At 46.6% G+C, this 27,438-nt stretch overlaps 1 protein-coding gene across 4 annotated transcripts in view; it reads left to right on the forward strand.

Moving 5' to 3' along the window:
- The first annotated feature begins 284 nt into the window (after window positions 1-284).
- GOLIM4 (golgi integral membrane protein 4) overlaps window positions 285-27,438 on the forward strand; it is a 66,478-nt gene continuing 39,324 nt past the window's right edge. For 3 of the 4 annotated variants that reach the window (XM_008164982.4, XM_065557817.1, XM_065557818.1), the window contains exons 1-2: window positions 285-582; window positions 1,499-1,736. In XM_008164982.4, the coding sequence (XP_008163204.1) occupies window positions 1,550-1,736 (187 nt within the window). In that variant the 5' untranslated portion in view covers window positions 285-582; window positions 1,499-1,549. The remainder of the gene's footprint in view (window positions 583-1,498; window positions 1,737-27,438) is intronic. The other variant, XM_065557819.1, reaches the window with a different exon arrangement.

Below are 27,438 nucleotides of genomic sequence, written 5' to 3' on the forward strand. Positions count from 1 at the left end.
CGAATCCGTAGTTGGATTTGTAAAAAGCAACAGAGAGTCCTGTGGCACCTTTAAGACAGGACTCTCTGTTGCTTTTCACAGACCCAGACTAACAAGGCTACCCCTCTGATACTTGACACCGTAGTTGGATTGTACAACATAAAAACCTGCAGCTGAAAAGTGTGTGGGCACACACACAACCTGTGCCCACAGCTAAGAGCTACCCACACCGAGTCTGTTTCCAAGCAGGAGTGTACACACACACACACACCCCGCTTGTGTCCCGAGCTGGAATGTGTATACACGCACACTTCATGTCTGGCAGCCGGCAGGTACACGCATAGCACTCGTGCGTGCACATGCATCTCCCAGCTCTCCAGCGTCCTGTCTTCCGAGGGGCGGCGATCCAGGAATGGAGAAGGCGGGGAGAGGGAAGGAGAGCGCCCCGTGAGCCGGACGGACACAGCGGGCACCCAATGCGCACAGACACTGCTCCCGAAGGGAGGGGAGTGGGCAGAGGCTGGGCCCAATGAGGCAGCGCCCGGAGCGGGACTTCCTTCGGGGATTCCACTGCAGCGAGCAGCCGAGGAGCGGAGGTGACACGTAAGTTAAGGGCTGGAAGGTGGCCAGGGCAGGCAGGGAAGTTTCCTTTGTTTCCCGTTCAGGTGGTTGCAGAGTAAGGCGAGCAGGAGGGGAGGGAGCTGGTTAACAGAGACCCCCCCCCGGTAAAGCAGGCAGGAGGGGAGGGAGCTGATGCACAGAGACCCCCCCTCTTAGAGCGGGCAGGAGGGGCGGGAGCTGATGCACAGAGAGCCCCCCCCCCTTAGAGCAGGCAGGAGGGGAGGGAGCTGATGCACAGAGACACCCCCCCTTAGAGCGGGCGGGAGCTGATGCACAGAGACCCCCCCCCTTTAGAGCGAGCAGGAGGGGAGGGAGTTGATGCACAGAGACACCCCCCTTTAGAGCGAGCAGGAGAGGAGGGAGCTGACAGAGAAACACGCTCGCCCTCTGACCATCTCCCAAAGCAACCCCAGCAGGAGAGCAGGGAGCTGCTATACAGAGTCCCCCTAACCCAGCACCCACAGACACACTGGTACCCTGGGCAGGAGCACTGCAGCGCACATACCGCCCCAGCCCTCAAGACCCGCAGATAGGATGGCAGGGACCAGGGGAGCTGCTGTGTAAAGACACTCCCCCCCATCCTCCAGCACGCGCCCAGTCACCCCAGCAGATGAGCTGCTGCCCCCACCTCTCCCCGCCCTGGAGTAAGGCAGGAGGGGGGCAGGAAGCTGCTCTCTAGAGCAGAGACATCCGCCCCCATCCACCCGCCGGCGGCCACCGAGCCCCCTTCCCGCGGCAGAGAGCCCCCGGGCTGCAGCATGCTCGGGACGGGCGGGCTGCGGAGAGCTCCCGGGTTTCAGGGCAGTAGCAGTGGGAGGGGGCTGAACTAAGCGCTCAGGGTCCCCTCCTCCCGGCTCTGTCCCTTGGTGCCCAATGCTGCCTCCTCCTCCTCCTCCAGCTGCTGCTAAACCGCCTGGGGTGGGGGGGCTCCGGGACCCGAGGAGGGACTATGGGCAACGGGATGTGCTCCCGAAAACAGAAGCGGATTTTCCAGACCTTTTTGCTCCTGACCGTCGCGTTCGGCTTCCTCTACGGGGCCGTGCTGTACTACGAGTTACAGAGCCAGCTGAGGAAAGCCGAGGCGGTGGCGCTCAAGTACCAGCAGCACCAAGAGTCGCTCTCAGCCCAGCTACAAGGTAATGCGGCTTGCAGTGACCTCTGCAGGGGACTCACACCGACCCTGCCCTGTCCCAGTGGCTCCTGAATGCTCTCTCCCCCCGCCCATGCAGAGCCCGGGGCTGCAGCTCCCTAATGCTCACCAAGTTTACTGCCCTCCCCAGACACCAGGTTTTGCTAACTACATGCCAGTGTTTCCCCTTGTCTCCATATAACCAAGTGTCCCTGAAATCTTGGCCCCATTGAAGTCAATTGGAGTTTCTCCCATGACTCTGATGGGACCAGAATTTCCCCTATCTCTCAATCCCCAGGATCCCAAGGCACTTTACAATCTCCTGATTGAAAAGGAACACTCCCAGCGTCCTCCTGTTCTTATTCATCCAGCAACACAAATACACTTCTTACACAGTTACTTTTGCCAGTTGCTTTAAGTTGTCTTGCCTGTTTTATTCTGAGTCTGCTGCCGTGAGATTCAGCTGTGAGATTATGTGGCTGGTGTGCATTACACCTGTCATGCAGCTACACCAGGAGAGGAATATTTTAATAATAGGTATATTTTTGTAGAACATCCTTACAGGGTTTTTTTTTTTAATAAAGATTTGTTAATAACCTGTGGGGCTCTGAATTTCTTGGCTCAAAGCACCACATTTTTAAAAGTGCCCATTCATCCTGTGCATCAGTTTTAGGATGCCCCCGACTGAACTACTTTGTACCTGATGCTGAGAACTTGCAGCTCCCATTTACTTCAGCACTTCTGAAAATTAGGTGCAAGGTGTCAAATTTATGCATGAAACATCAGTTCAGCAGGAGGTATGGGTCCTCAGTACCACTGAGCCTCCAGCCCTACTGGTTTCAAGTCAGGCACACACAAATCTGTATCTGTTTCTGAAAACTTTGGCCTTACTGTTTATGTTTCCTTCCAAAAACTTTTCCAAGTGGCTAGAAAATGAATATTGATCATGTTATGATAATTAAACATCCAATCACATACATCAATATGTAGGATGAATACTATAGATGTTAATGCAGCCTTTATACAGCAGCAGGATTGGGCTCTCAGTCTATTAATCTCGAGAGAATGAATTATTGAACATGTTTAGCTTGGTCTAAAACAGGGGTGGGCAAACTTTTTGGCCTGAGGGCCACATCGGGGTTGCAAAACTGTATGGAGGGCTGGATAGGGAAGGCTAGGCCTCCCCAAACAGCCTGGCCACCGCCCCATATCTGAGCCCCTCCCACCTCCGACCCTCTGAGTGCCCCTCTCAGAACCTCTGACACTCCGCCCCGCTCCTTGTCCCCTGACCGCCCCCTCCCAGGACACCCCACCCCTAACCACCCCTGGGGCCCCACCCCCTATCCAACCCCCTTGCTCCCAGTCCCCTGACTGCCCTGACCCCTATCCACACCCCCACCCCTTGACAGGCCCCCCGGAACCCCACGCCTATCCCTCCCGTTCCCCATCCCCTGACCCCTATCCACACCCCCACCCCCTGACAGGCTCTCCAGGACTCCCACACCTATCCACCCCCCACCCCCACCCCTGGTTTTCTGTCCCCTGACCGCTCCCCCCCCAAACCTCCGCCCCATCCAATCACCCCCTGCTCCCTGTCCCTCCAATCACCCCCTGCTCCCTGTCCCCTGTCTGCCTCCTGGGACCACCTGCCCCTTATCCAATCCCCAGGCCCTGGCCCCCTTACCATGCCATTCTGGCAGCCACGCCACCTGGCTGGAGCCAGACACATTGTCGCACTGCCCTATAGGAGTGCGCAGCCCTGCCACCCAGAGCGCTGCCCAGAGCACTGCCTGTGTGGCGGCGTAGCTGCTGGGGAGGGGGGACACCGGGAGAGGGGCCGGGGGCTCGCCTCCCCAACCAGGAACTCAGGGGTCGGGCAGGACCGTCCCGCGGGCCGGATGTGGCCCGCGGGCCATAGTTTGCCCACCTTTGATCTAAAACCATCACTACTTAGTTTTATTACCTCAAATTGAAATACTATAATGCCATGGGAATTTTTTGACAGAATCTTCACTCTAGTAGCCAAGGATGTATAAACATTTGGCTGGGAGATGGGTATGTGGCAGATGGCTAAAGGGTTCCTTTAGCTCAGGGGTCGGCAACCTTTCAGAAGTGGTGTGCCGAGTCTTCATTTATTCACTCTAATTTAAGGTTTCGCATGCCAGTAATACGTTTTAACGTTTTTAGAAGGGCTCTTTCTATAAGTCTATAATATATAAATAGACTATTGTTGTATGTGACGTAAATAAGGTTTTTAAAATGTTTAAGAAGCTTCATTTAAAATTAAATTAAAATGCAGAGCATCCCGGACCGGTGGCCAGGACCCAGGCAGTGTGAGTTCCACTGAAAATCAGCTCGCATGCCGCCTTCAGCACGCGTGCCATACGTTGCCTACCCCTGCTTTAGCTAGTTTGCGTTTTTGCCAACACTACTTGAAGAGGAAAGAGAGAAACAGGAACAACTGTTGCCTACTGAAATAAAAATTCAGTAAGTTTTCTGCTGCTCTCACTAAACTAAAGAAAAGCAGAACATACTATCCAAATAAAGGAGAAGGAATCTATAGCTGGTAGTCATTGGGGCTGATTTATAAACATTCACTTTCTAAACATTATGTTGAGGACCATTTTCCTATCAAAATAAACAAATACATAAAAGCATAATAAGACAGAAGAACTCAATTAAAAGGTCATCATAATGGATCATGCAGTGTTTTATGTTACAGCCCTCTTACTTTTGATTACTTTTAATTTATTATTGAACAATTAAAATATGAAAGAAAAATCAAATATCAATTATTTTGATTTATAATGTGTTTTTTTTAAAGAAGCACTTATCCTGGACTCTGGGAGACATTGCCAACATATCTACTATGTAGATAAGATTTCCTACTGAAAGACGCCCTGTTTGGCAGTAATAAACCTTTTACTACAAAACACATATGAACACTTTGTAAGAAAAATGAAGAGACACCATCAGTTTAGAAAACACACGAATAGGATTTTTTTTGCTTACTATTTTTACAAGTAACACCTAAGACTAATAGAAATGAAAGAGATTGGGAAAAAAAAAGTTTACTCCACCCACTGTCCCAGTCCCCCCATTTTCTCTATCATTTGCATTTTACAGTCCTTAGAGCCTGATTCTGTACTGCCTTGCATCTTCTTTAGTCATTTCTAGGGCCCTACCAAATTCACGGCCATGAAAAACGCATCACGGACCGTGAAATCTGGTCTCCCCCCCCCCCCCTCTCCCCCCATGAAATCTGGTCTTTTATATGCTTTTACCCTACACCATACTGATTTCATGGGGGAGACCAGTTTCTCAAATTGAGGGTCCTGACCCAAAAGGGGGTTTCAAGGGGTCACAAGGTTATTTTGGAGGGGATCATGGTATTGCCACCCTTACTTCTTTGCTGCCTTCAGAGCTGGGCAGCCAGGGAGCGGCGGCTGTTGGCTGGGTACCTAGCTCTGAAGGCAGTGCCCCGCCAGCAGCAGCCGAAGTAAGGGTGGCAATGCCATACCATGCCACCCTTACTTCTGTGCTGCTGCCTTCAGAGCTAGGCAGCTGGACAGTGTCAGCTGCTGCCTGAGGGCCCAGCTCTGCAAGCAGCAGTGCAGAAGTAAGAGTTGCAATACCATACCATGCCATCCTTACGTCTGCGCTGCTGCTGCTGGAGGCGGCTCTGCCTTCAGAGCTGGGCTCCTGGACAGCAGCCGCTGTTCTCCAGCTGCCTAGCTCTGAAGGCAGCACTGCAGCTAGCAGCACCACAAAAGTAAGGGTAGCAGTACCACAACTCCCCCTACAATAACCTTCTGACCCTGCCACAACTCATTTTTGGATCAGGACCCCTACAATTACAACACCATTGTTATACAATAAATTTCAGATTTAAATAGCTGAAATAATGAAAAGCCTATCACCGTGAGATTGACCAAAATGGAATGTAAATTTGGTAGAGCCCTAGCCATTTCCATTTATGAAGAGTGTGTGTACAATGCTACCACTTCTGTAAATGTGTGGAGAATTCTGGTTTGGTGGTATTTTATGACCTCTTAGCACAAATATAAATGACTACACAAGCTGGAGAATCCGGTTATTTGTTTATAGTCCATTTCCCCTGTTGTTAGTGTGGGTCTTTCACAAAACAACAGGGGAGAAGAAAATATTTTTTAAAGGAATATATGCTTTGAACAACACAAAACAAAAATATTGGCAGAGAAACTCAAGGGCAGTTTCCATATCTGACTGTACTTTGAACTTTTATTTTTAAGTGACTTAGATTTTAAATTGACAGTGTCCTTTTAAAAAGCTGGTGACTACAAATATTTACTTTTCTAGGTTTCCTTTCTTTGGAGCTCTTTGTAATGTAAAGAGCCCCAGATCATCTTGTGGAAGAGTGCTAATTACTTTAATGCTAAAAATAAATAAGAAACCATTGCCAATGGCAAAGAATTTTGATTTAGAATAAATAAACCTAAACACTTGGCTTTGTAGAAACACTTAGCTTTGAATTATTTCATTCACTATTTTTAACTTGGTTAGATCATTGAGAAGGTTATTCTTATTAGAACAGCAACAAAATCTATAATTAGTGGACCACACTATTCCCATGTTTCTTTTGTCATAATCAGTTGTTCTGTAAGGATATGGGTGCTGTTGTTGTGATAATTTTGGAAGTATAAGTATGCGGAAATACTCTAAACAGAAGCTAGTGAGGGGGTAAGAAGGGATTGCAAGCCCAAACTGGGTCCAGTAGACAGACATACATTGCATTTGATACAGAAAAAAGGTTGGGTTGGGTGGAGGTGGTGGCAGTAGCAGGAGAGAGATAGATCAAGATAAGATTCAGTGGAAGGGTGATGGATTTGCTGGTGACTTTTAGTTATAAATATATGGGAGGATCCTCTTCTGGGGAAAAAATTCAAAGCAGAGCCCTATCTTCTTTTTTACCTACATGCCACTCCTTTACTTTTAATATTTACATAATTTTTCCAGCTTTCCTACTTAGGTGAGGAGATATGAGCCTTTCTTATTGCATTTGCCAGTTCCTGATGCCTGAATGAACTCTCAGTGAATAGATTCCAAGGTCCGAAGGGACCACTGGAGTCATCTAATCTGACCTCCCGTATAGCACAGGCTGAAGAGTTTCTCCAAAATAATTCCTAGAAAAGATCTTTTTGAAAAACACCTAATCTTGGTTTAAAAACTGACAGAGATGGAGAAATTAAGCAGCATTTCGTGCCTTTGGCTGATAGGGTACTACAGGCCTGTCTCATCTTACGCGGGGGTTCCGTTCCGCGGTTAGCACGTAAAGTGAAAACCGCATATAGCCAAAACCCCATTGAGTTCAATGGCGGGCGAAATCGCCCGCACTACATGTATAGTATTAAAAGTGTTGTTTTTCTCTTTTTGTTTTTTGTTTTTTTGCCGATCGCGTAAAGTTGAAATCGCGCTTGTTAAATGCGCGTAAGATGCGACAGACCTGTATTTTCAGAAGTTTGATCCCTGTTCCATCTTTTAGGTTTCTGACTTTCCTTATCTAAATTCAACCTGGGTTCAAGTGGATGAAACTTTTTTGAGGTGGAACTGCATTTGCTTATACCAGGGCTGAATTTAGCACTTAGTCTGGGGCTTGTGCCTTTTCTCTGCTTCAGGCCTTTAATTTAATTTATCAGAGGAGTTTCCACTCTTCCCCAAATGAGAGAAAGGGTTTGAGGGAGAGGGAGCCAGTAGGAATGGATGACTCCACAACTGTGAGTAGGACAGCTGTTTTGCAAGGGGTGGGGGAAGGAGGTTCTATGGCCTCTGCTCACATGGGATGAGTCTTTGTATTTGAAAATTAACCTTGGAAACTAGGGAATTGAGAACTGCAGAACAGAACATGTCCGAGTTTTATCTCCTGAGTTTTACCTCAAAATATATTCCTATTGGACTTTAGAGGAAGTAGTGCGGCTTTTGTGACCCACAATATAATTACTGGAAGCAAAACTTAGAGAGGACAGGTGCTGACTTATAAAATTGTTCAGAGCACATTCAAAAACCTATTACATTAATGTATCCCTGTTCAGTAACTCCTCACTAAACGTCGTCCTGGTTAACATTGTTTCGTTTTTACGTTGCTGATCAATTAGAGAACATGCTTGTTTAAAGTTGCGCAATGCTCCCTTATAATGTTGTTTGGCAGACGCTGCTTTGTCCACTGCTTGCAGGAAGAGCAGCCCGTTGGAGCTAGCTGGTGGGGGCTTGGAACCAAGATGGGCCGGCAGCCCCCCTATCAGCTCCCCTAAGTTCCCTCTGCGGCAGCCGCCCAGCAGGCTATCAGTTGCTGGGCAGTTCAGGTGTCCCTCCCCCCCACTCCCATGTGCTGCTCCTGCCCTCTGCCTTGGAGCTGCGTCTGGAAGCCTCCTGCTTGCTGTGCAGGGGATGGGGAGGGAAGGGAGAGGGGTGCTGATGTCAGGGTGTCCCTCTCCCCCTGCTCCTGCCCCCCCGCTCCTGTACTCCATCTCCACAGAGCAGGGTGGGACACTACATGGTTCAGGACAGAGGGAGCTTGCTGGCAGAAGCTGCTGTCTCAACTTGCTGATCTACTTAAAAAGGCAGTGTACTCAGAGTGAGGTCAGCGTACTTAAAGGGGCAATGTGCGTCTTTCTCTCACACACACACATGGTGTGTATCTCTGTCTCACACACACATGCACCGCCCAGCACTTTGGAAAGTGGAGGGAGTGGTGCGCTCCAGTGGGATAGCGTGGGTTCGTCATCACGTTCAGTTTCCGCGTGGCATGTTTGCAGCCACTGCCGTGTGTCCATTGTGTCTCCTCCCTCCATTCATGCTGCCTTGTAGAATGTGAGGCTACATTAATAACAATGTGTTAACCCTTGAGGGCTCAGCCGAGTGCTAGTTCATCATTTAGCAGCAAGGCATTCCCTGGGAAATATCCCACCCTCTTCCATCCTCTGACTCCATCACCACAACCAAGCTTCACAATCATCATTGCCATGTACAGTATTGAACTGTTTGTTTAAAACTTATAGTGTGTGTGTGTTTATATATATATAGTCTTCTGTCTGGCAAAAAAAATTTCCTTGGAAACTAACCCCCCCCCCCATTTATAATCATTCTTATGGGGAAATTGGATTCTCTTAACGTCATTTTGCTTAAAGTAGCATTTTTCAAGAACATAACTACAATGTTAAGCGAGGAATTACTGTACAGAATTTCTAGTTGTAAAGTGTTATATAAAGAAGGTAACAACTGATCTACCCAGGAGACTGATTATTTTTAAATCTTATTCTCTTAGCATTACGTATTCAAAACTTGGAGATAATCTTATTTAATTTGCCTTAAAGATCTTTCACGTTATATCATATTAAAGAGTTTAATAATTAGCTTGATGTTGTTTGGCTATTGACTAGATAGGGGTAAATTAAATTAATGGAGATATCCTATCTTCTAGAACTGGAAGGGACCTTGAAAGGTCATTGAGTCCAGCCCTCTGCCTTCACTAGCAGGACCAAGTACTGATTGTACCCCAGATCCCTAAGTGGCCCCCTCAAGAATTGAACTCACAACCCTGGGTTTAGTAGGCCAATGCTCAAACCACTGAGCTATCCCTCCCCCCGTAGCTAGAATAGGGGTGCATTGACAGTTCTAAGAGAACCCAATCTTATCTTTCTGATGGCTTGGAGACTAAATGGAGCTGGCAGTGATTTCTAGAGCTTAAAAATTCCTGGTCTCCCCCATCCCAGGCATAAACTAGCTTTATTGGAATGTTTATCTATCCTGTTTTAATCCCTTATCTCAATAACCATCCTACTTCTAAATGTCTTTGACTATCTTATTCTTGGCACTCATTAGAGTAGAACCCCAGTTATCTGAAGGCTTCAAGCATTCTTCTCATTCCAACCCTGAAACCTTACTATACTTTGGGCAAGCAACACAGCAGGACTCCTGGCCTTCAGATTTCAACCTTCTGGATGGTTTGCCCTATTATGGACAGTTTACAGATTTCCCCAAGGCTGTCCGACCCACCAGGACTTAAGCTGCCACATCAGCTAAAATGCAAGCTGATTGTCTACAGAATCGATTGGCTCTGGGGAAGCCACCAGACAATTATCTGAAACAGGGGATGTCCCTTGCTTCAACTGGTGACGTGACCTTGTTTGGAGTAGTCCAGGTGTATTGTAATTAAATATATATAAATACAAACTTAAGATCTACTGATGAAAAGTGGTATATAGGAACTATGCATTACTATTTCTGTCTGTAATGTGGTCTGTTAAAAATGTTCTTAATAAAATACGTGAACAAAAACATCAATTAATCTGACTCTGCATCTCTCACACCAAGCGGGCATGCTGGGAGTAAGAACTGATAAAACTTTGATCCATCTCTTCTCTTCCCAAGCACCATCCAGTTCAACTTCATCTGTGTTGCTGCTGCATAGGGTTGTCCCCTTCCCCGCCCCCCACAGCAGCATGGGTCTGAAACAGAACATTCTGTGATTCCAGTCAGTTTCACACTGCTGCTGCCTATTGTGCAACATCACAAGTGCACTTGTGTTGAGGGAGGTATTCTTGTACTTAGGGTGAGGGATAACATAAACAAACGTAATATTCCTGGGCTGAATTTAAGCTCCTTTTCGTGCTCACTTTGACTATTGAGCAAGGCACATTGCACCACCCTGAACAAGTCAGTTTCTGCAATGAGGAAGCAGATATTTCACGGCTTCTACCTCAATTCTCCTTGCTAGTACAAAGAACTGCAACTTTAATCTGGTAGTGAGACAACTGTCACTTTCTCCCTGCCCCCAGCACTGCATCATCACCACTATTCAGCTTGCATCATTCAAAGCATTACTGATACTGCTCCACCAACCTCAGAGCAGGTTCCACAGCAATCCTTGTGATGGTGCTTCTTGCTAGTCATGCTTTCATGAGAAGTTCTGCAAGACCCATGCTGGTACTGTTACAGGTGCATTGGATTGCAGTGCTCTGAACATTTTAGGGCAGCAGAGGTTAGAGAGATCAGGAGCACTGTTCTAGCCTGCACCAGGCTGAGCTCAGTTGTGGAGCTGGAGATGACTTTGGGGTGTTGGCTCTGTTTATGTCGTTTTGAGATAACTTTTTATTAGATTGGTTGTTTTAAGACTTGGCTACTTTGTGCATAGTGTACTTCTCTTAAATAGGGTTGCCAGGCATCTGGTTTTCGACCGGAACACCAGGTCAAAAAGGGACCTGGCGGCTCCGGTCAGCAAAAGTCCAGTCAGCGGTGCAGCAGGGGCCCAGGGCTAAGGCAGGCTCCCTGCCTGCCCTGACTCCACACGACTCCTGGAAGCAGCCGCCAGGTCCTTGCGGCCCCTAGGCGCATGCGGCCACAGAGGCTTTGCATGCTGCCGTCGCCCTGAGTGCTGGCTAAGCACCTCCCACTGGCCAGGAATCACGACCAATGGGAGCTGCTGGGGCGGTGCCTGCAGGCACGAGGGCAGCGCACAGAGCTTCCCTGGCTGCCCATGTGCCTAGGGCCAGCAGGGACCTGGTGACTACTTCCTGGGAGCCGCGGTAAGCGCTGCCAGGACCCTGCATCCCGAACTCCCTTCCGCCCCCCAACCCCCTGCCCTAGCCCAGAGTCCCCTCCCGCACCCAAACTCCCTCCCGGAGCCTGCACCCCACACCCTCCCCAACCCCCCAACCCCCTGACCCAGCCCTGAGCCCCCTCCTGCACACCAAACCCCTCACTCCCAGCCCCACCCACCCCAGAGCCCACACCCCCTTCCACACTCTGAACCTCTTGGCCCCAGCCCTGAGTCCCCTTCTGCACACCAAACCGCTCACCCCAGAGCCCACCCCCCCCCAGAGCCCGCACCCCCTTCCACATTCTGAACCCCTTGGCCCCAGCCCGGAGCCCCCTCTTGCACCCCAAACCCCTCATCCCTGCCCCCACACCCTAACCCCCTACCCCAGTCTGGAGTCCTCTTGTGCATCCTGAACCGCTCACTTCTTGCCCCACCCAGCTCCTGCACCACCACCCCCAACCCCCTGCCCCAGCCTGGTGAAAGTGAGTGAGGATGGTGGAGAATGAGCAATGGAGGGAGGGGGGATGGAGCGACCAGGTGCGGGGCCTCAGAGAAGGGGCAGGGCAGGGGTGAGGCGTTCGGTTTTGTGCTATTAGAAAGTTGGCAACCCTACTTGAAAGGCACCCTCTCAATCACTCCAGAAGTGGCAAAGAACATCATAATGAAGGATAATAAATGGCTACCATATTATGATCAAATTATGAACAGCAAATAAGGCTTCCTAATTTTGGTATCTATATGGTATCTTGCAGATTTTCAACTCACTGAAAGTTATTTAGCCTTGATTTGTAACCTCATCTGAGAATTTCAGTTCTTTTTTCCACTCATTCCCACTTCTCACCTTGTGTACAAAGATCTTTATTTTAAATGTTTAGAGTGGAGTTGGCAGAATTCAGTTTAGTGAACACTTTGACCAAATTCCTTTATCTACTGTACCTGGGAAGAATTAAATTTATCATGTGAAACATGACTGTATTCCCATCTAAGGTATCTGTTTTATTTCTAAATCTGTTGTTTAAGGTAAGCTGGTTGCCAGTTTATATATAAATAAGAATTTTTACTAAGATTTCATACTGTAAGTTCACAAATGGCATTGGGCAATTAGGCCCCATTCGATGAAGGAGCAGGCTTATTACCTTTTATGAGATTTCATATTAAATGAGAGGGTCCCTGGTTCTGGCAGCTGAATTCCAACAATGGAAAGAGTTGATTAAGGCAATGCATGCGTTACCTATTTTACAGTATTTGTAATACATGTCCATGTTTGGAGGCGCTAAAACATCTCCTAATGGGGTATAGTACAGGCACTTTCAGGAATAATTGTTAGCAGTGCTGCAGTCTAGTCTCTGGGTTCCATAGCATGTGCTCTGTCTTTATCCCATTCACCTCCACCCCAATCTTTTTTTTTCTAAGTTTAAAATTGGCCTTGGTCAATGGTCAGGTTTTGCAAAATGTAGCACTATAATCCTGAGTCCAGCTGTAATTAGGGTGGATTTAGATTCTTTTTAAATTTGTGAACAGTGGCCAGGGTCATGAACAATTCACAGACTAGAGCAGATGCTATTTTGAAAGCTCTCAGCCCTCCCATTCTCACTGTTGTCTCTTGCAAGGATATACAAATGGCCTGCCTCTCTCTCCTTCTAAACTTGTTCCCTTTGTTGGCCAAGGAGCTTGCTCCTTGAAGTTTTCTAGAGGCATCAAATGGTGACTCATCTAAATCCAGGGCAGCTAGTAGATAATGGCTGCTTAAATAATTGGAAATGCTAGAGTAACTGCAGGGGCAGACTATGACTATGTTATGATGTCAAGGGAACAGTATTGGTTTCCTGTACACCAGACGACTATTCTCTGGCTGACCAACCAGTTCCAAGATTGAGTGAGGTGAGAGTTTGGGCCTCCTGGCCTAGCCTCCCCTCTCCTTAGAAGATAGGAAGAGTGAGTCTGGAGATTGGGAGTTGCCATGGGACTGGTGTTGCTTTAGGAAGAAATGGTGTCATGGGATGGAAGGAGATGTGTGTGCTTGCGGGGGTGCTTTTGGAGGTTCAAATTCTGCATACACTGGCAAGCCGACTGTCAGCCTCTGCAGCTGGACCCTGCATAGCATTCACCATTGCAGTTAACTGAAAGTTCAGTGGCTCAGTTGTTTTTTGGTGGATAAGTGTTCATATTGCATAAAGCACCATTACAACAGGTAAGAGGCTGAGGAAGTAATGGATGTGGAAACCAAACTCGATATCCGTATAGACGGTTCCTCCATACCAGGGGTTTGTCACACATTAGGAATAGGGTGTGGGGAACCTTCTTTTCTGCTGCTGTTCAAGCTGTACCATAGCTAGTAGCATGCATCATTCTTTTGTGTCCTGGCATTTAATTATCTGATACCCCTGCAATACTCTTAACTGCATGGAGATTTGTATTATTCACTCAGTGCAGGGATGTGTATGAAGACAAACCAAGTGACCTACCATTAGAATTGGATTGTTTTGAATCATGGATTGTACCATGCATGGTCTTATGGACCTGGATGCGGTCCTTTGAAAAGAAAGTCAGCAATAGCTTTGGCTGTATAGATTTACAGTAAAGTAGCTCTAATTTTCAGTGTATCATTTGGGGTTGGCGTACAAAATAGCTGTTCAATATTTCTGCTAGCAGGAAGTACAGTAATCAGTTTTAATCGCTCTTTGTGCTTAGGCAGGTGAGAACAAGTTTTGCATTGAATAGATGTTAACATTTTTTATCAATGATAAATAGACTAGGCTGATTGTGGTGGGCTTGCCCTCTAGGTGTTAGATACTTAAAAAGAAATCAGTGCTATTGCTATGGGAGTTTCTTTTTGAGCACAGTTGCAAAGGATACCCAACTTCATTTGCAGCTGGGGATCCCAGAAAGGACAGGAACTTCATATATAGGTCATTGGTCTGTTGAAGAAGCACTCATGCCACTAAAATAATACATGCTGGATTGGTTCACGTGTTGATTAAATTTGGAACAGCTCCCTGGGTTTAGGTAGGAGAGCATAAGTGTGGTGTGTATGTTGTGCCTTCTAGGGGATGAAAAAACTGAAATTATTCCTCTCCCTAAGCATAAGCAATTTACTTATTTTTTTTCCTGTCTCTTCCCCCCACCCTGCAATTCCTTTGGGAGTCTCTGTCTTTCAGTTGGAAAATACCCCTGCACCATCCCTGCTGCCGCGAGGGAGGAAAAGGTAGCCCCAGTGAACTGCTATAGCTGTGATGGGGCCAAAAAGTGGGGCTCTCCCCTTCTCCCACATGGTTATCCAAAATGTCCACGGGCAAACATGAGTCCCCTTTCCAGCAAGACAGGTGGGATTGGAGTCTACAACCCTCTGCCCCAAACCTACAGCAGATGAAATAAGTGAAAAGACAGCGGAGGCTACTTTAGCATGTTTGGCTCCTCCTCCATCACTCCCGCTCATGGAGCTGCCCTGTGGCTGGGCAGCCCCACCTGTTGGTGGGGAAAGCTATTACAGCCCCAGAAGCTCAACACAGGCATCTCTCATGACATTTAAACTGCTCAAACCCTTTGATTATAAAATAAGTCTGAAGCCCTGTAGTATGTAGCAAGATGTATTAGAGTGAACTTAGTGCTGACACATGCCCCTTGTGGGTGGGCATGGCACACCAGGCTCCTCTTGTCCAGGGCCACCTGCTGACAGCTCGTCCAGCCCTGTGGTGGTCTACCTCTACTTGTGATGGCCCTCCAGCCAGATCACTTTATAGTTTCCCTCTGCCCCTTGCAAGATAACAGAACCCCAACAAACAATTTCAAGACCTTGGGTCGGGTCTCCAGTGGTCCTTATGTAACCCACACACCTCCTGGGTGTGGTGTTCTGTCCCATCTAGTGGCACCAAGACATCTCTCTCTCTCTCTATATATATATATATATATGCATGCAGTAGAGGCTCATACATTAAACTCCAGAGGTCCCAGGTTCAATCCCGACGATGACCGGGGTCTGTCAGTGTCACACTTACATCCCTCATGTGAGGACTCATCACCTTTTTCTCTTCCCAAGATTCATCCTCTTTCAAGGCACAGGCCTGGAGTCCTTCAACAAATCCCAATTGAAAATGCAAATTTAAACAACTTCTCCCTTTCTTGGGTTCAAACTTGTATCCCTCTTAAGTTTCCCCTCGGCTATGTTCCTCAATCAAATACCTCCCTGGAGGTCCAGGTCCTGCCATTTTGTCAGGGCTCACTTGCTCCACCCTGGTGACTTCGCCATCTCTCTCCTGGCCTCTTGCCAGAAATCTTTATTTAGGAGACAATCCCAGGGCTAATGCTCTCACTGGGCTTCCTTTCAACCCTGTTGGTCTCTATTGCCAAAAGCAGCACTGCAGAATTCTTCCCCTCTCTACCCGCAGACATATCTGGGTTTCTTCTCTTTACAGTGACCACCTAGGTCCTCCCCCAGCTGGGATTTGTCTTTAATTGGGCCTGGCTCCGCCTTCAGGTGCAATCAGGTGCTCTAACTGAGCTCTCCTGCTCCAGTTAACTCTTTTGGAGATGCTGTGGAGTTCACACCCCATTACAAAGCTTGTGCGATTATGGTTTTACTAAGCTATTGTATTGTCAAACACGATTCTGCTTCCAGAATGGGCAGGGTCTTAGGACAGTGGTTTTCAACCTTTTTTTCCCATTTGTGGACCCCCTAAAAATTTCAAATAGAGTTGCAGACCCCTTTGGAAAACTTAGACATAGTCTGCGGACCCCCAGGGAGCCACAGACCACAGGCTGAAAACCACTGTCTTAGGAAGATAGTCTGTGCTCCTGCACAGAAACAGTTTTCTCGATAATGCTGGCAGCTGCTTGAAACTAGCTCTAAAGTGGTTCAGTCTGAAACTGCTACTCTGATCTCACAGAAGAGGCACAATTGGTCTGAGTGGAGATTCCTCTGAGTGTATAGAATTACTTCATAATATATTAACAGAACCAACTGAACCTCTCATGTCAAGATCATGATGTTCCAAATATATTACCTCAACAGGCTGGGTCAGTGACTCCCTGTTTAATGTTGTGTGTTGTCCCAAGAGAGACCCAGTATTTGGGCATGATACAGGCCACTCTCCCTTGTGTGGAGATGGGAAAGCATCATGAACACTATCTCCACCCTTACTCTGGAAGTTGAGTACACCCTGTAGCATCTCTTAGTGGTGGATAGAATGCCAGGAGTTTAGGGGCGAGATAAATCTTATGCTTGTTTTGGAATGGGATTATTGCATGGGGAAACTAATTGATTAAATCTGTTATATTAAAGCAAACTAAGGAGCAGCCTGTTAATATTTATTGGTAACCATAGTAACTAAATAATGCAGCAGTCATGTGCATACTCTCCTCCTGATTAAAGAAGATCTTTTTAGAGTGATTTTCTGTTTTTAGATGCCAGGTAGGCCAAATCCTGGTCCCTCTGAAGTCTATGGCAAACTCCTATTGAGTTCAACCTGTTGATTTGATCCTGTTGTTTTTATTTTAAATGAGTGTCTTTCAAAAAGATGCAAACTTGAGAGAAAAGGTTAAGTCACTTTTTGGTGGTGACCGTGCTTAGATTGATAACTTTTTTACAGTTTTAAAGTTGTCCCCTTTTTAAGTTCCCTACAGAAGAACAGAACTTTGTATGAACTGCTTTGAGGAAGTGGTTTAACAGTCTTGGAAGGTGATAACCATAGTTTCCTCCTAGGTTTAGTTTTATCATAGTGGAGTATGCCAAAAGCCGATGTATGTTTGAATTGGGTAAGACCAAAAAAACCCACCCCAAACCAAAAAACCCCAATTCAACCCTCACACACTGCCTTGAACCTTGAGTTTTTATAAAACATTCAGAATCCAATGTCACCCTAGCATCCTGAAGAGGCAGTCGCTGCTATGTCCCATCAAAGGAAAAATTACTCTAAACGTTGTTTGCACTGGGGTTGTAGCCGTGTTGGTCCCAGACCTGAAGAAGAACTCTGTGTAAACTCAAAAGCTTGTCTCTTTCACCAACAGAAGTTGGTCCAATAAAAGATACTGCTTCATCCATCTTATCTCACTAAACAAACTAGGCAGCCAAAGTCCACCATTTAAAAAACGTTATTTAAAGCATAGGGCCAAACTCCATTCTTAGTTATTGCTGGAGTAAGCCATTCTGGTGTAACAGGAGAATTTGGCCGATAATGCAAAATATGTTCATATTTTCTTATATACAACAAGGGTCTGGATTTATTGTTTATTTGGGGTGGGAAGGAAATGTAGGAATGATGAACAGGCTCTTGTTTCCTAGAGCTGCTAATGCCACATGGGAGAATTTTAGGGGGGGGAAGGTTCTGGTTAGGGACTGTTCTGCTTTTCTTTGAAAACATGTCAACAATTAAACATAATTAATAGGTCTAGATCGGGGTGGCCAACCTGTGGCTCCGGAGCCACACGCGGCTCTTCAGAAGATAATATGCGGCTCCTTGTACAGAACCAACTCTGAGGCTGGAGCTCCAGGCGCCAACTTTCCAATTTGCCCGGGGGGTGCTCACTGCTCAACCCCTGGCTCTGCCCCCACTCCACCCCTTCCCACCCCCTCCCCTGAGCCTGCTGTGCTCTTACTCCTCCTCCCTCCCACCCCCGAGCCTCCTCCACGCCACGAAACAGCTGATTGGGAGGGAGGGGGAGGTGCTGATCAGCGGAACTGTTGGTGGGTGGGAGGCGCTGGGAGTGGTGGGTGGGGGATCGGATGTGGGGCTGCTAACATATTACTGTGGCTCTTTGGAAATGTACATTGGTAAATTCTGGCTCCTTCTCAGGCTCAGGTTGGCCACCCCGGTCTAGATTGTGGTGTTTAGGCGCAGTTTTAAATAAAGGGTGGCACGTGGGTGTGTTGTTGCAGGAGCTATTGTGACTCCATCACCATTCCACCCGGGACATTCCTGTTGTGCCAGGAGGGGGAAAAGTGATTTACTGCACCCCTGAAAAGGTGCAGCCAGCTCCTTGGTCAGCACACAGAGGGAGATGACTGAGCCATTATTGCCTGCTTCCCACCCTTTCCCCTCCCACTTGCTTGCATGAGAGCCAGGGAAAGTAGCAGCAGTCATGCAGCTGTGCACAGGACCTGGACCTGAGTGGCTCTAACCCAGCTGTTCAGGGGTGAGGTGGGCGGGAAATCCTTTCATCCAGCTAGTCCCCTCTACAGCCAGGTGAGGGCTGGGAAATAATGTGGCCCATCATGATAAAATTGGCAAGATGATGAAGAGAAAAAGGACAAAGAAAAAACAAAACTTAAAATGACACCCTGGGTAATTTAAAGAACAGTCTAAGAAACAGCTAGACAGTTTACCAGCACCGAAATTAAGTAATTATCATAAATATATTGACATCTAAAATGTCTAATTTATAAAGCATTTTAAACACAAACCAAAAGTTATTAAAAATCAGGGATTCTGGAATCATAAAGCAAATGTTGATCTGAACCACTGGGATCATAATCATCATCTGACAAATCTTCCATCTAGGGTAGGCTGTTGTTTGAACTAAGCATGTAACATCATCCTACTCGAAGGAAAGGCACCTAGTACCCATCATAAACTGCTGCAGTTTAGCAGGGAACACCCCCTAAGGCAACAACTCTCTTCAAAGCATTATTTTAAGGCAAAATATTAAGAAAGAATCATATGGCTGTACAAGCATAAAAATGCCACCCATGGCTAGCAGTATCACGGATTAAAAACAAACCCTCAAAAAGGAAGGAAAAAAAAAGTGACCTTGAAGTCTAGGGTAGCTGCAGCAGTCTCTTCAAGAAGTGTGTGTGTGTGTGTGTACCAGGGGTACACTGGTTAATCACCCTCTTCATTGATTCCCCTCTGGAATGAGGTGATGGGCAGCCCAGGAAGTAGCACCAGCATTGGCAAGCTCAGCTATAATAAGAGGAGTTAAAAATTGAATGGGTCAGAAATTGGTGCTCTGAGCAGTAATGTCTAGAATCCTCCTCACAGGTTAGTTCTGATTGGGGGTTGTCACCAAATTGCCCTCAGGAGCCCTGGAAGGAGGAACAGCAGCCTTTTTGTTGTATCTTTCTTTCCCTATTTCTCCAGCTAAACCACTCCAAGAATGGATTAAATATCCTAGCCCCAGGGTTCGGTCATAATAATGTGTCCGGCAATTTAAGACAGTTTACACTTAACACACAGTGTTCTGTAATCTTTCACTTTTGGGGGAAGAGGAGCACCTTACACCACTCTTAAGCAATCCCAGCAAGTTTTCCAAGGATTAGTATCCAAGGGTGCCAAACTCTAGGGCAGAGGTGGGCAAACTACGGTCCTGCCCAGCCCCCGAGCTCCTGGCCCGGGAGGCTAGCCCCTGGCCCATCCCCTGCTGTCCTCCCTCCCCCGCAGTCTCAGCTCGCTCGCTCCCCCGCCGGCGCAATCTGGGCGGTGGGGCTGTGAGCTCCTGGGGCAGCGCAGCTGCAGAGCTTGGCCTGACCCGGTACTCTGTGCTGTGCGGTGGCGGCTGTGTGGCCCGGCTCCAGCTGGGTGGTGCGGCTGTAGCGCCGCCAGCCACTGGTGCTCTAGGCAGTGCGGTAAGGGGGCAGGGAGTGTGGGGGTTGGATAGAGGGCAAGGGTGTGGGTAGGGGTCGGGGGAGGAACAGGGGGCAGTCAGGGGCAGGAGTTCCGGGGACAGGGAGAAGGGGTGGTTGGATGGCGCAGGGGTCCCGGGGTGTGTGTGTGTCAGGAATGAGAGGAGAGGTTGGATGGGGCGGTGGGGGCTCGGGGGTGGTCAGGGGACAGGGAGCGGGGGTGTGTGGATGGGGCAGGGGTCCCAGAGGGGCCGTCAGGGAATAGGGGGGTTGGATGGGGCAGGAGTCCCGGGGGGAGGGGGGGTCAAATAGGAGGTGGGGACAGGGCCACGACCCCCTCCCCTAACTGGCCCTCCATACAATTTATGAAACTCGATGAGGCCCTCAGGCCAAAAAGTTTGCCCGCCCCTGCTCTAGGAGCAACACTGAAGGATGCTGTGACTCAAAGGTCTGTTTGGTGTGGGGAAATGGGGCAGTCCAGGAATTTATTTCTCAGTATTCACCAACTGCCTATTCCTGCACACACTGTCTGTCCCATCCTGAAATGCTCAAACTCTTTTTGATTGGAGAGTTGATTAGATATATTTAAAAGCAAACTTACAAACTGGGGTGGGGGGGGGGGGGGGAGAGGAGCCTTACAGTATAGACAGGGAAGGGTCCTCACAGCCATATGCAGCTGTGTTTACTTTGTGTTGCTGCTTTACAGTGTTTACTTTGTGCTAGTTCTTTAGCTTACTGAGTAAGAGGCCAGAGATAGAGATCGGTCCTTGATGCAACATTGTACGATTGGCAGCCTATTATATCTGTATGTTTGCAGTTATGAAATAGTCTGGCAGTGCGAGGATAGTAGCTCCTGGAACGCTGAGGACGTTCCTGTTACGGCTAGCCACAGTGTATCTTCCAGAGAGGGGAAATTAAGCCCTGTCCTGAAGGGTCTGGAACTTTCTCTGGAACTGATCACAGTGCTTGCGTTGGCCACAGGGGTTGCTAAGGGTAGGCATAAGCTACTGAGCACTCTGCATGGAAGAACTACAGAAGCTGTGGCTAAGATTTTCAAAAGTGATCAATGATTTTTGGATGCCCAACTTAGAATGTCTCACTGGGCCTAATTTTCAGACAGAGCCAAGCACCCACCCTGACATAACCAGACCCCATTGAAGTGTATCATGGAGGGTACCCAAAAATTAAGGCAACCAAACATGAGTCATATTGAAAAATCTTATCCATCGTATGATTGATCCTGAGGAAAAGGAAGTGTGTTTCTGGGGAAAGAAAGGGTTAGTGGGAGGGTTTTTCTTACTGAACACATGCATACATAGGCCTGATTCTGTTCCCACTTACACCAGTGTAAATCCTGATTAATGCTGTTGAAATGACTGGATTTACCACAGCATAAAACTGGTGAAAGTAAAAAATTAGGCTCTTTATAGGGGAAGCCAGGCAGGTGAACAAAGGTCATGCATGCATATATTTGTGCCTAAATGATAAAGGCCTATGAAGGAGATGCATCTCCAGATCAAAATGCCTTGGATTCTATAAAGTCAATTACAGAAATGTATTTGAAAGGGTCTGACATGTAGATTCACGGCCAGTTTTCGCAAGTCTTAGCCAGCCACTCTTTCACCTCCGCCCCCCCGCCCCCCCAAATCAGACAGATGCTGCTGTGCCCCATCAAGGCAAAGGAGGTTATTGAGTAGATTCACCATTCTGTGGAACAATAATGCCCTGTTCTTAAAATAAGCACCTTGTTACCATCAGTTCTGTTTTTCAAGGAATGCAGTAATTGTTTCTAGAGTATTAATTTTAAAATCATGTTCATCAGCATAATCAGTCTTTTGAAGCTCTGTTAGAGTAAAAGGCCAAACTTCTTTATTGAAAGTATATTTTGTACCTTGGAAAAAAATGTATGTCCATAGTTAGTCTGTTCAACCCTTCTGCCTTCAACCTTGATATTAAAAGATCCCACTTCTCACAGCTGAAATAGTCGTAAGTGGATGTGCCTACTCCTCCTGTTTTATGACCGTGTGGGTTCCCTGCAAGATAAAAATTATGTTTTAGCCTGGACTGTTTTGGAGGCTGAAAGTGAAAAATGATGTAGCTAAATACAGTCTCCATTCAGGGATCATTTTGATGGTGTACACTAAGCCAGGCTCAGGATGATATGCCTGACAGAGTCCCTTAATCCAACCCCAGAGCCTTGCAGATATTTCCACTGCCCACCCAGCAAAGGGCTGTGGGATCATTGGGCATCCACTAAAATACAGATTGGAGCAGCATAGCAAACTCAACAGTAAACTAGAGTTAGAAGAAAAACCTAGAGCTGGCTGTTTTTTGAAGGGAAAAAAGGTGTTCTGGCTGAAATGAAAATTTTAATTATTTGAAATTTTCTGGTTTTGATGAAAAACTGAAAAGATGGAGTTTGAGGGTCTTCCTCCACTCCCCTTTTCTGGCCTGTTTCTGTTTTGTTGAAAAACTGAAACATGTAGAAGCATATTTTTCATTTTGTTCTTGTTTGTTTATGTGGAAAACCCATCATTGTTGAGCCAACTCATTAGAGACAGTAATACTAGATCTTCAAAGCCAGATTCACAAGAGTGCTTCCATTGATTTCAATGGAACGATTCTTGAGAATAGAAGTTTGCAGATATGGGGGAAGGGGAAAACCTGAGTGCAACTACTTCCTTGTAAGGTACTGAAAAAGGGTCATTCCCTTGAGGCTCTCTCTCAGGTGATGATATTTTCCTTCTGTCTTTTACTGCAGTTTTTGGTTTGAAACACTGCTTTTAAAGTAGTATTTGGCACTGCCGATCTTTCAATATTGATGATATGCACAGCTGTGTCACAGGAAGGTGACGCTCATGCAGTAATAGCCATTTTGTATGTGTATTATGGTGCCTCCAGCTTTTGCGGAGCCATGAAGCTTTTATGATTTCTCTTATATACATAGCATTTCCACTTTTTTTTGTGTGTGAGTGTGGTTCTTTTTACATAGTTTTTATATTTAGTGCCTTGTGCCCCAGCAGGTTTAATTATTGCATCCAGTTGTGTTTTGTGTTTTCTGTTAGTTCAAAGCAAATGTTTCCTTAATAATTTACTACTAACCATAACTTGCAGAGTGGCATCTGGCTCTCTCACTTCATCTTGCTATCGAGGTAAAATCTGATAATCTGTTCATAGTGACTTCTATGGGCCTTACCAGCTCAGTGTGATGTATTGGCTACTATGTGCATACTGAAATACCCAAGTTAGTTAGTTTTTTAGTTTTCTAGAACAAGGAAGCTTTTTAGCTTCTGGTAACACTAAAGGATCTCAGTTTAGCAGTTCATATTGTATTGATCCATGCTCCTTAAGAATGACTGACATTTATCAGTGGGTTAGCAAAGGGCTAACACATAGGAAGTCCCAAAACACAGCCCACCAGAATGTTAAAATCAATGGTTATAACCTATTTAGGAAGGCTCAAGGGGGCAAAAGTGGCACTGAAATGGCACTCTGTCAAAAATGGCATTACCTGTTTCTAAGTCATTGATAACTCAAAAGAAAATGATTTTCAGTGCATATGGATCAGTGACCTAATAGGTAAAGCATAAGCGGGTTTTAGCTGTATCTGCTACAGACCACCAGATCACACAATGGAACAGATGCCGCCTACTTATGCATCTGTCAGTAACATTTAGAAAAAAAGCAAAAAGCTATGTGATGATAGGACTTCAGATTAAGTGACATGCTGAAGGTCTCATGCTGCCAGTATTAAAACATCCATGGAATTTCTAAATATTATAGGTGATAATTTCCTAAATCAAAAAAATGTTGCATGTAAGCCAGGGGAATTCTATATTAAACTTCATCTTGCAGGTAAAGAAGAATGGATCACAGAGCTAAAAATTAATGGTAGGTCAGGTACAAGTGATCACGATTTGATCATATTTATAATGTGCAAACAGAATAAAGTCCAGACCATTAATATAACTTGGTATTTTAAAAGGGCTAATTTCACAAAGCTGAAAACAATTATGAACCCAGTCAGCTCGGAGGAAGAATTTAATTAGAAAAAGTAAAAGATAATTGGGAATTGTTTAAGAACACTTTACTAGATGCCCAAAAAGCTACAATCAAAGAAGGTGACTGCATTGGTTAAAAAACCAACCGGGTTTAGAGGGGAAGTGAAGGCAGCTATAAAAATGTGTGTGTGTATGTATAAATAAAATATAAATGTTTTATATATATATATATATATATATATATATAATAAAAATAAATGGAAGAAAGAAGAATTTGATAGCAATGAGTATAAATATAAGCTAGGAATTGTAGAAAATTGATAAGGGAAGCAAAGGGCCACAAGGAGACATCTATGGCCAGTAATGTTAAGGACAATAAGAATTTAACTACATTAGGAACAAAAAAAATCCTAACAATGGAACTGGTCCATTACTGGATGGAAATGGTAGAATTATCAATAATAATGCTAGACATTTTATAATCAGTAGATCTGGATAACTTGTATCCAAGAGTTTTTTAAGAGGTGGCTGAGGTGCTCACTGGACCATTAATGGTAGTTTTCAATAAGTTCTGGAACTCTGGGCAGGCTCCAGAAGATAGGAAGAAAGTGAATATTGTGCCAATATTTCAAAAGGGTAAATGGGATAATATGGGTAATATAGTCCTGTGAGTCTGACATCAATCTTGGGCAAGTTAATGTAGCAGCTGATTTGGGACTCAATTAATAAAGAATTAAAGGAGGATAATATAATTAACGCCAATTAATGTGGGTTTATGGAAACTAGATGCTTTCAACTAACTTGATATCTTTTTTGATGAGATTATAAATATGGTTGATAACTGTAATAGTATTGATGTCATATGCTTGTATTTCTGTAAGGCATTTGATTCGAGACCACAGCTATTGCTTAGCAGCAGGGGGATGTGTTTCTGGGAGCCTACCAGTTAAGAATAAATAAATAGTAAAAAAGGTTATTTCTGAAAGCCCCAATCTTCTCCCATTTCTAGAACTGGACTCAAACCAAGCTTTAGACTCTGCAACATTTGGCGGGCTTTTTAAAATGTTTTATGGGTTGTTGTTTTTTTGTTGGAACCAGAAGTGGAAGAGCTAAAATACTATGATATGCAAAGCCAAGGGTCCACTAAGCATCTCAATCCTTAACTGCTTATCTGAGCTACACCCAAACTCTGAACCTTATGACATTCTTTCATGATTAGCTCCAATACCTTTTCTTATCTATTACCAAGCTCTACAAAATTAGACTATGGAATACTCCTAGATGTGGATGGCATAAATTTCACAAGGTGTATCTGTAACTACCACTATCTTGGCCAACATACCAGGGATTGAACAGGGGAATTGTAGAACTGAAAGAGAAAGTGAACTAAAGAGCCAGCTGGGGACTGTAACAAATGCTTATCCTCTGGATCTGACACAGAGCGAGATACAGAACACAGACTTCAAACTATTAATATGAGGTTTTTTTATTGATATTCATTGTATTGGAGTGCTTCCCACATACAGAGCTTTGTCAAAAACATGCATGAAGGATGGGAATTTTGCATGGGAGCAGGGAGAATCTGCAATAAAAAAAAAATTATACAACCTTGTAGAGGGGACCTTTTACAAGTAAAGTTGGTTGTGGTGTGTCTCTGTCCTTCCTAATTTATATGAGTCAGATCTGAGTTTATATAAGTGGTATTTGGTTAGGGTGACCAGATCACCAAAGACAAATATCGGGACGCGGGGGGGGGGGGGGGGGTAACGTGGGGGGGGCGTGGCGGGGGGCGGGGCCAAAAAAAAAAAAAACTTCCTCCGCAAGCGCTGGAGGGAGGCCCGGGAGACTCAAGGGAAGCGCGGGGCCGGGGTGAGTAAGAGTCCGGCCTGGTCCCGAGCAGGCAGGACTCAGTCGGGTGGTTGGGAGAGGAGGGGGCGGCCCGCGGGGCCAGGCGGCGGCTGTTCTCCCCCCCGGGCAGCGGGACTCGGGAGCAGCCGCTGCTGCAGCTCCCACTGCCGCGGGGGAGGAAGCGGCCATGGCGCTTGGCGGCTGCGGCTCTGGCGCCCCCGAACCCCCCGAGCCGGGGCCTGCTGCGGGGACCCAGCAGCGCGCACGCTGGGCCCAGCCCCTGGCCCGTCGCGTCTGGGCTGCTGCCCAGCTGGTGCTATCCCGCGGCGGCCCCGGAGTGGGGGCAGCAGGCCCCAGCCCCCCCGTCCCGCAGGGGAACGAACGGGGCTGGGCGGCCGATGCCTCCACCCCGGGGCCGCCGCGGGATAGCACCAGCTGGGCAGCCCAGACGTGCCTAGCCAGGGGCTGGGCCCAGCGTACGTGCTGCTGCAGGCCCCGGCTCGGGGGGTTCGGGGGCGCCAGAGCCGCCGAGCGCCATGGCCGCTTCCTCCCCCGTCGCCTGGCCCCGCGGGTCGCCCCCCTCCTCTCCCAACCACCCGAGTCCTGCCTGCACTGGGCCAGGCCGGACTGTTACTCACCCCGGCCCCGCGCTTCCCCTGCGTCTCCCGGGCCTCCCTCCAGCGCTTGCGGAGGGAGGGGGAATGGTGAGCCCGGGGAAGAGGCGGGGATTCGGGGAGGGAGCCAATCGGGGGAGGAGGGGGCGGAGTCGGGGCGGGGGGGGGGGCGCGAGCACTTCCGGGCTCGAGGCTCGGGGCATTTCCTTGTTTGTCCGGTTGTCCCGACCGCACGTCGGTCGGGACGCGGGACAAACAAGGAAATATCGGGACGGTCCCGATAAAATCGGGACGTCTGGTCACCCTATATTTGGTGTTAACAGTTATATATAGCAAAACACAAAACTCTCACAGAAGGTCTCATGTTCTCCAGTGTTACTTTCTTGTTTGAATGTTTGAAGACAAATAATTGTGTGACATCGTGATATGTGAGTGACATGCCCCTTTCCTGGTTTCAGGGACAAGTAGGTAGCAAGAAACTATGATTTGTGAAGGACTTTTATGGTACACGGGCAAGTGATATATGTCTTGCTTTCTTTTTATGCATCTACCGTCAACAATAACCCTATGACAAATACATCACGAACACTAGAATTTATAAGATAGATATAGTGACGCTCCTTTAAAAAAATTAAAACCACATACAACATTTGTTACAAAGAGCTCTCTTATTTTACAGGACATCAAAAGTCAAAGCAGTGTTTACTTTCTGGGAAGTGCTGATGCCAGCAAGTCATTTTGCTTGTCTTGAAAAGCTTTGTGTTCTTCTTTTGTGGTAACTGGTTGTAATTTCTTTAACAGATGAACAGTTATCTGAACATATAAGTCTGTATTGGGACAAATCTGTTTCTTTTATATAAGCAAATCTGATTGTTATAGAATGTAAATGTGGTTCTAAAGAATTATGATTTTTTTTTTTTTTTAGAAAATGTAATTACAACACTCTGCAGGCAATTCTAGTTGTTTTAAATTAATAAAATAATTGCAGTCTGCCTCTGCACCAAATCTTTCCATGCATAAGTTGTAAAAATGCATATTTTTTATACAAAAACGTTTATCCTTTATGAAGAAAAATAAGTGTTGACTGTAAAATGGAAAACCTTCAATGTTTTTCAGCA

This window comes from Chrysemys picta, chromosome 9 (assembly GCF_011386835.1).
Source record: "Chrysemys picta bellii isolate R12L10 chromosome 9, ASM1138683v2, whole genome shotgun sequence".
In the NCBI taxonomy this organism is placed as follows: domain Eukaryota; kingdom Metazoa; phylum Chordata; order Testudines; family Emydidae; genus Chrysemys; species Chrysemys picta.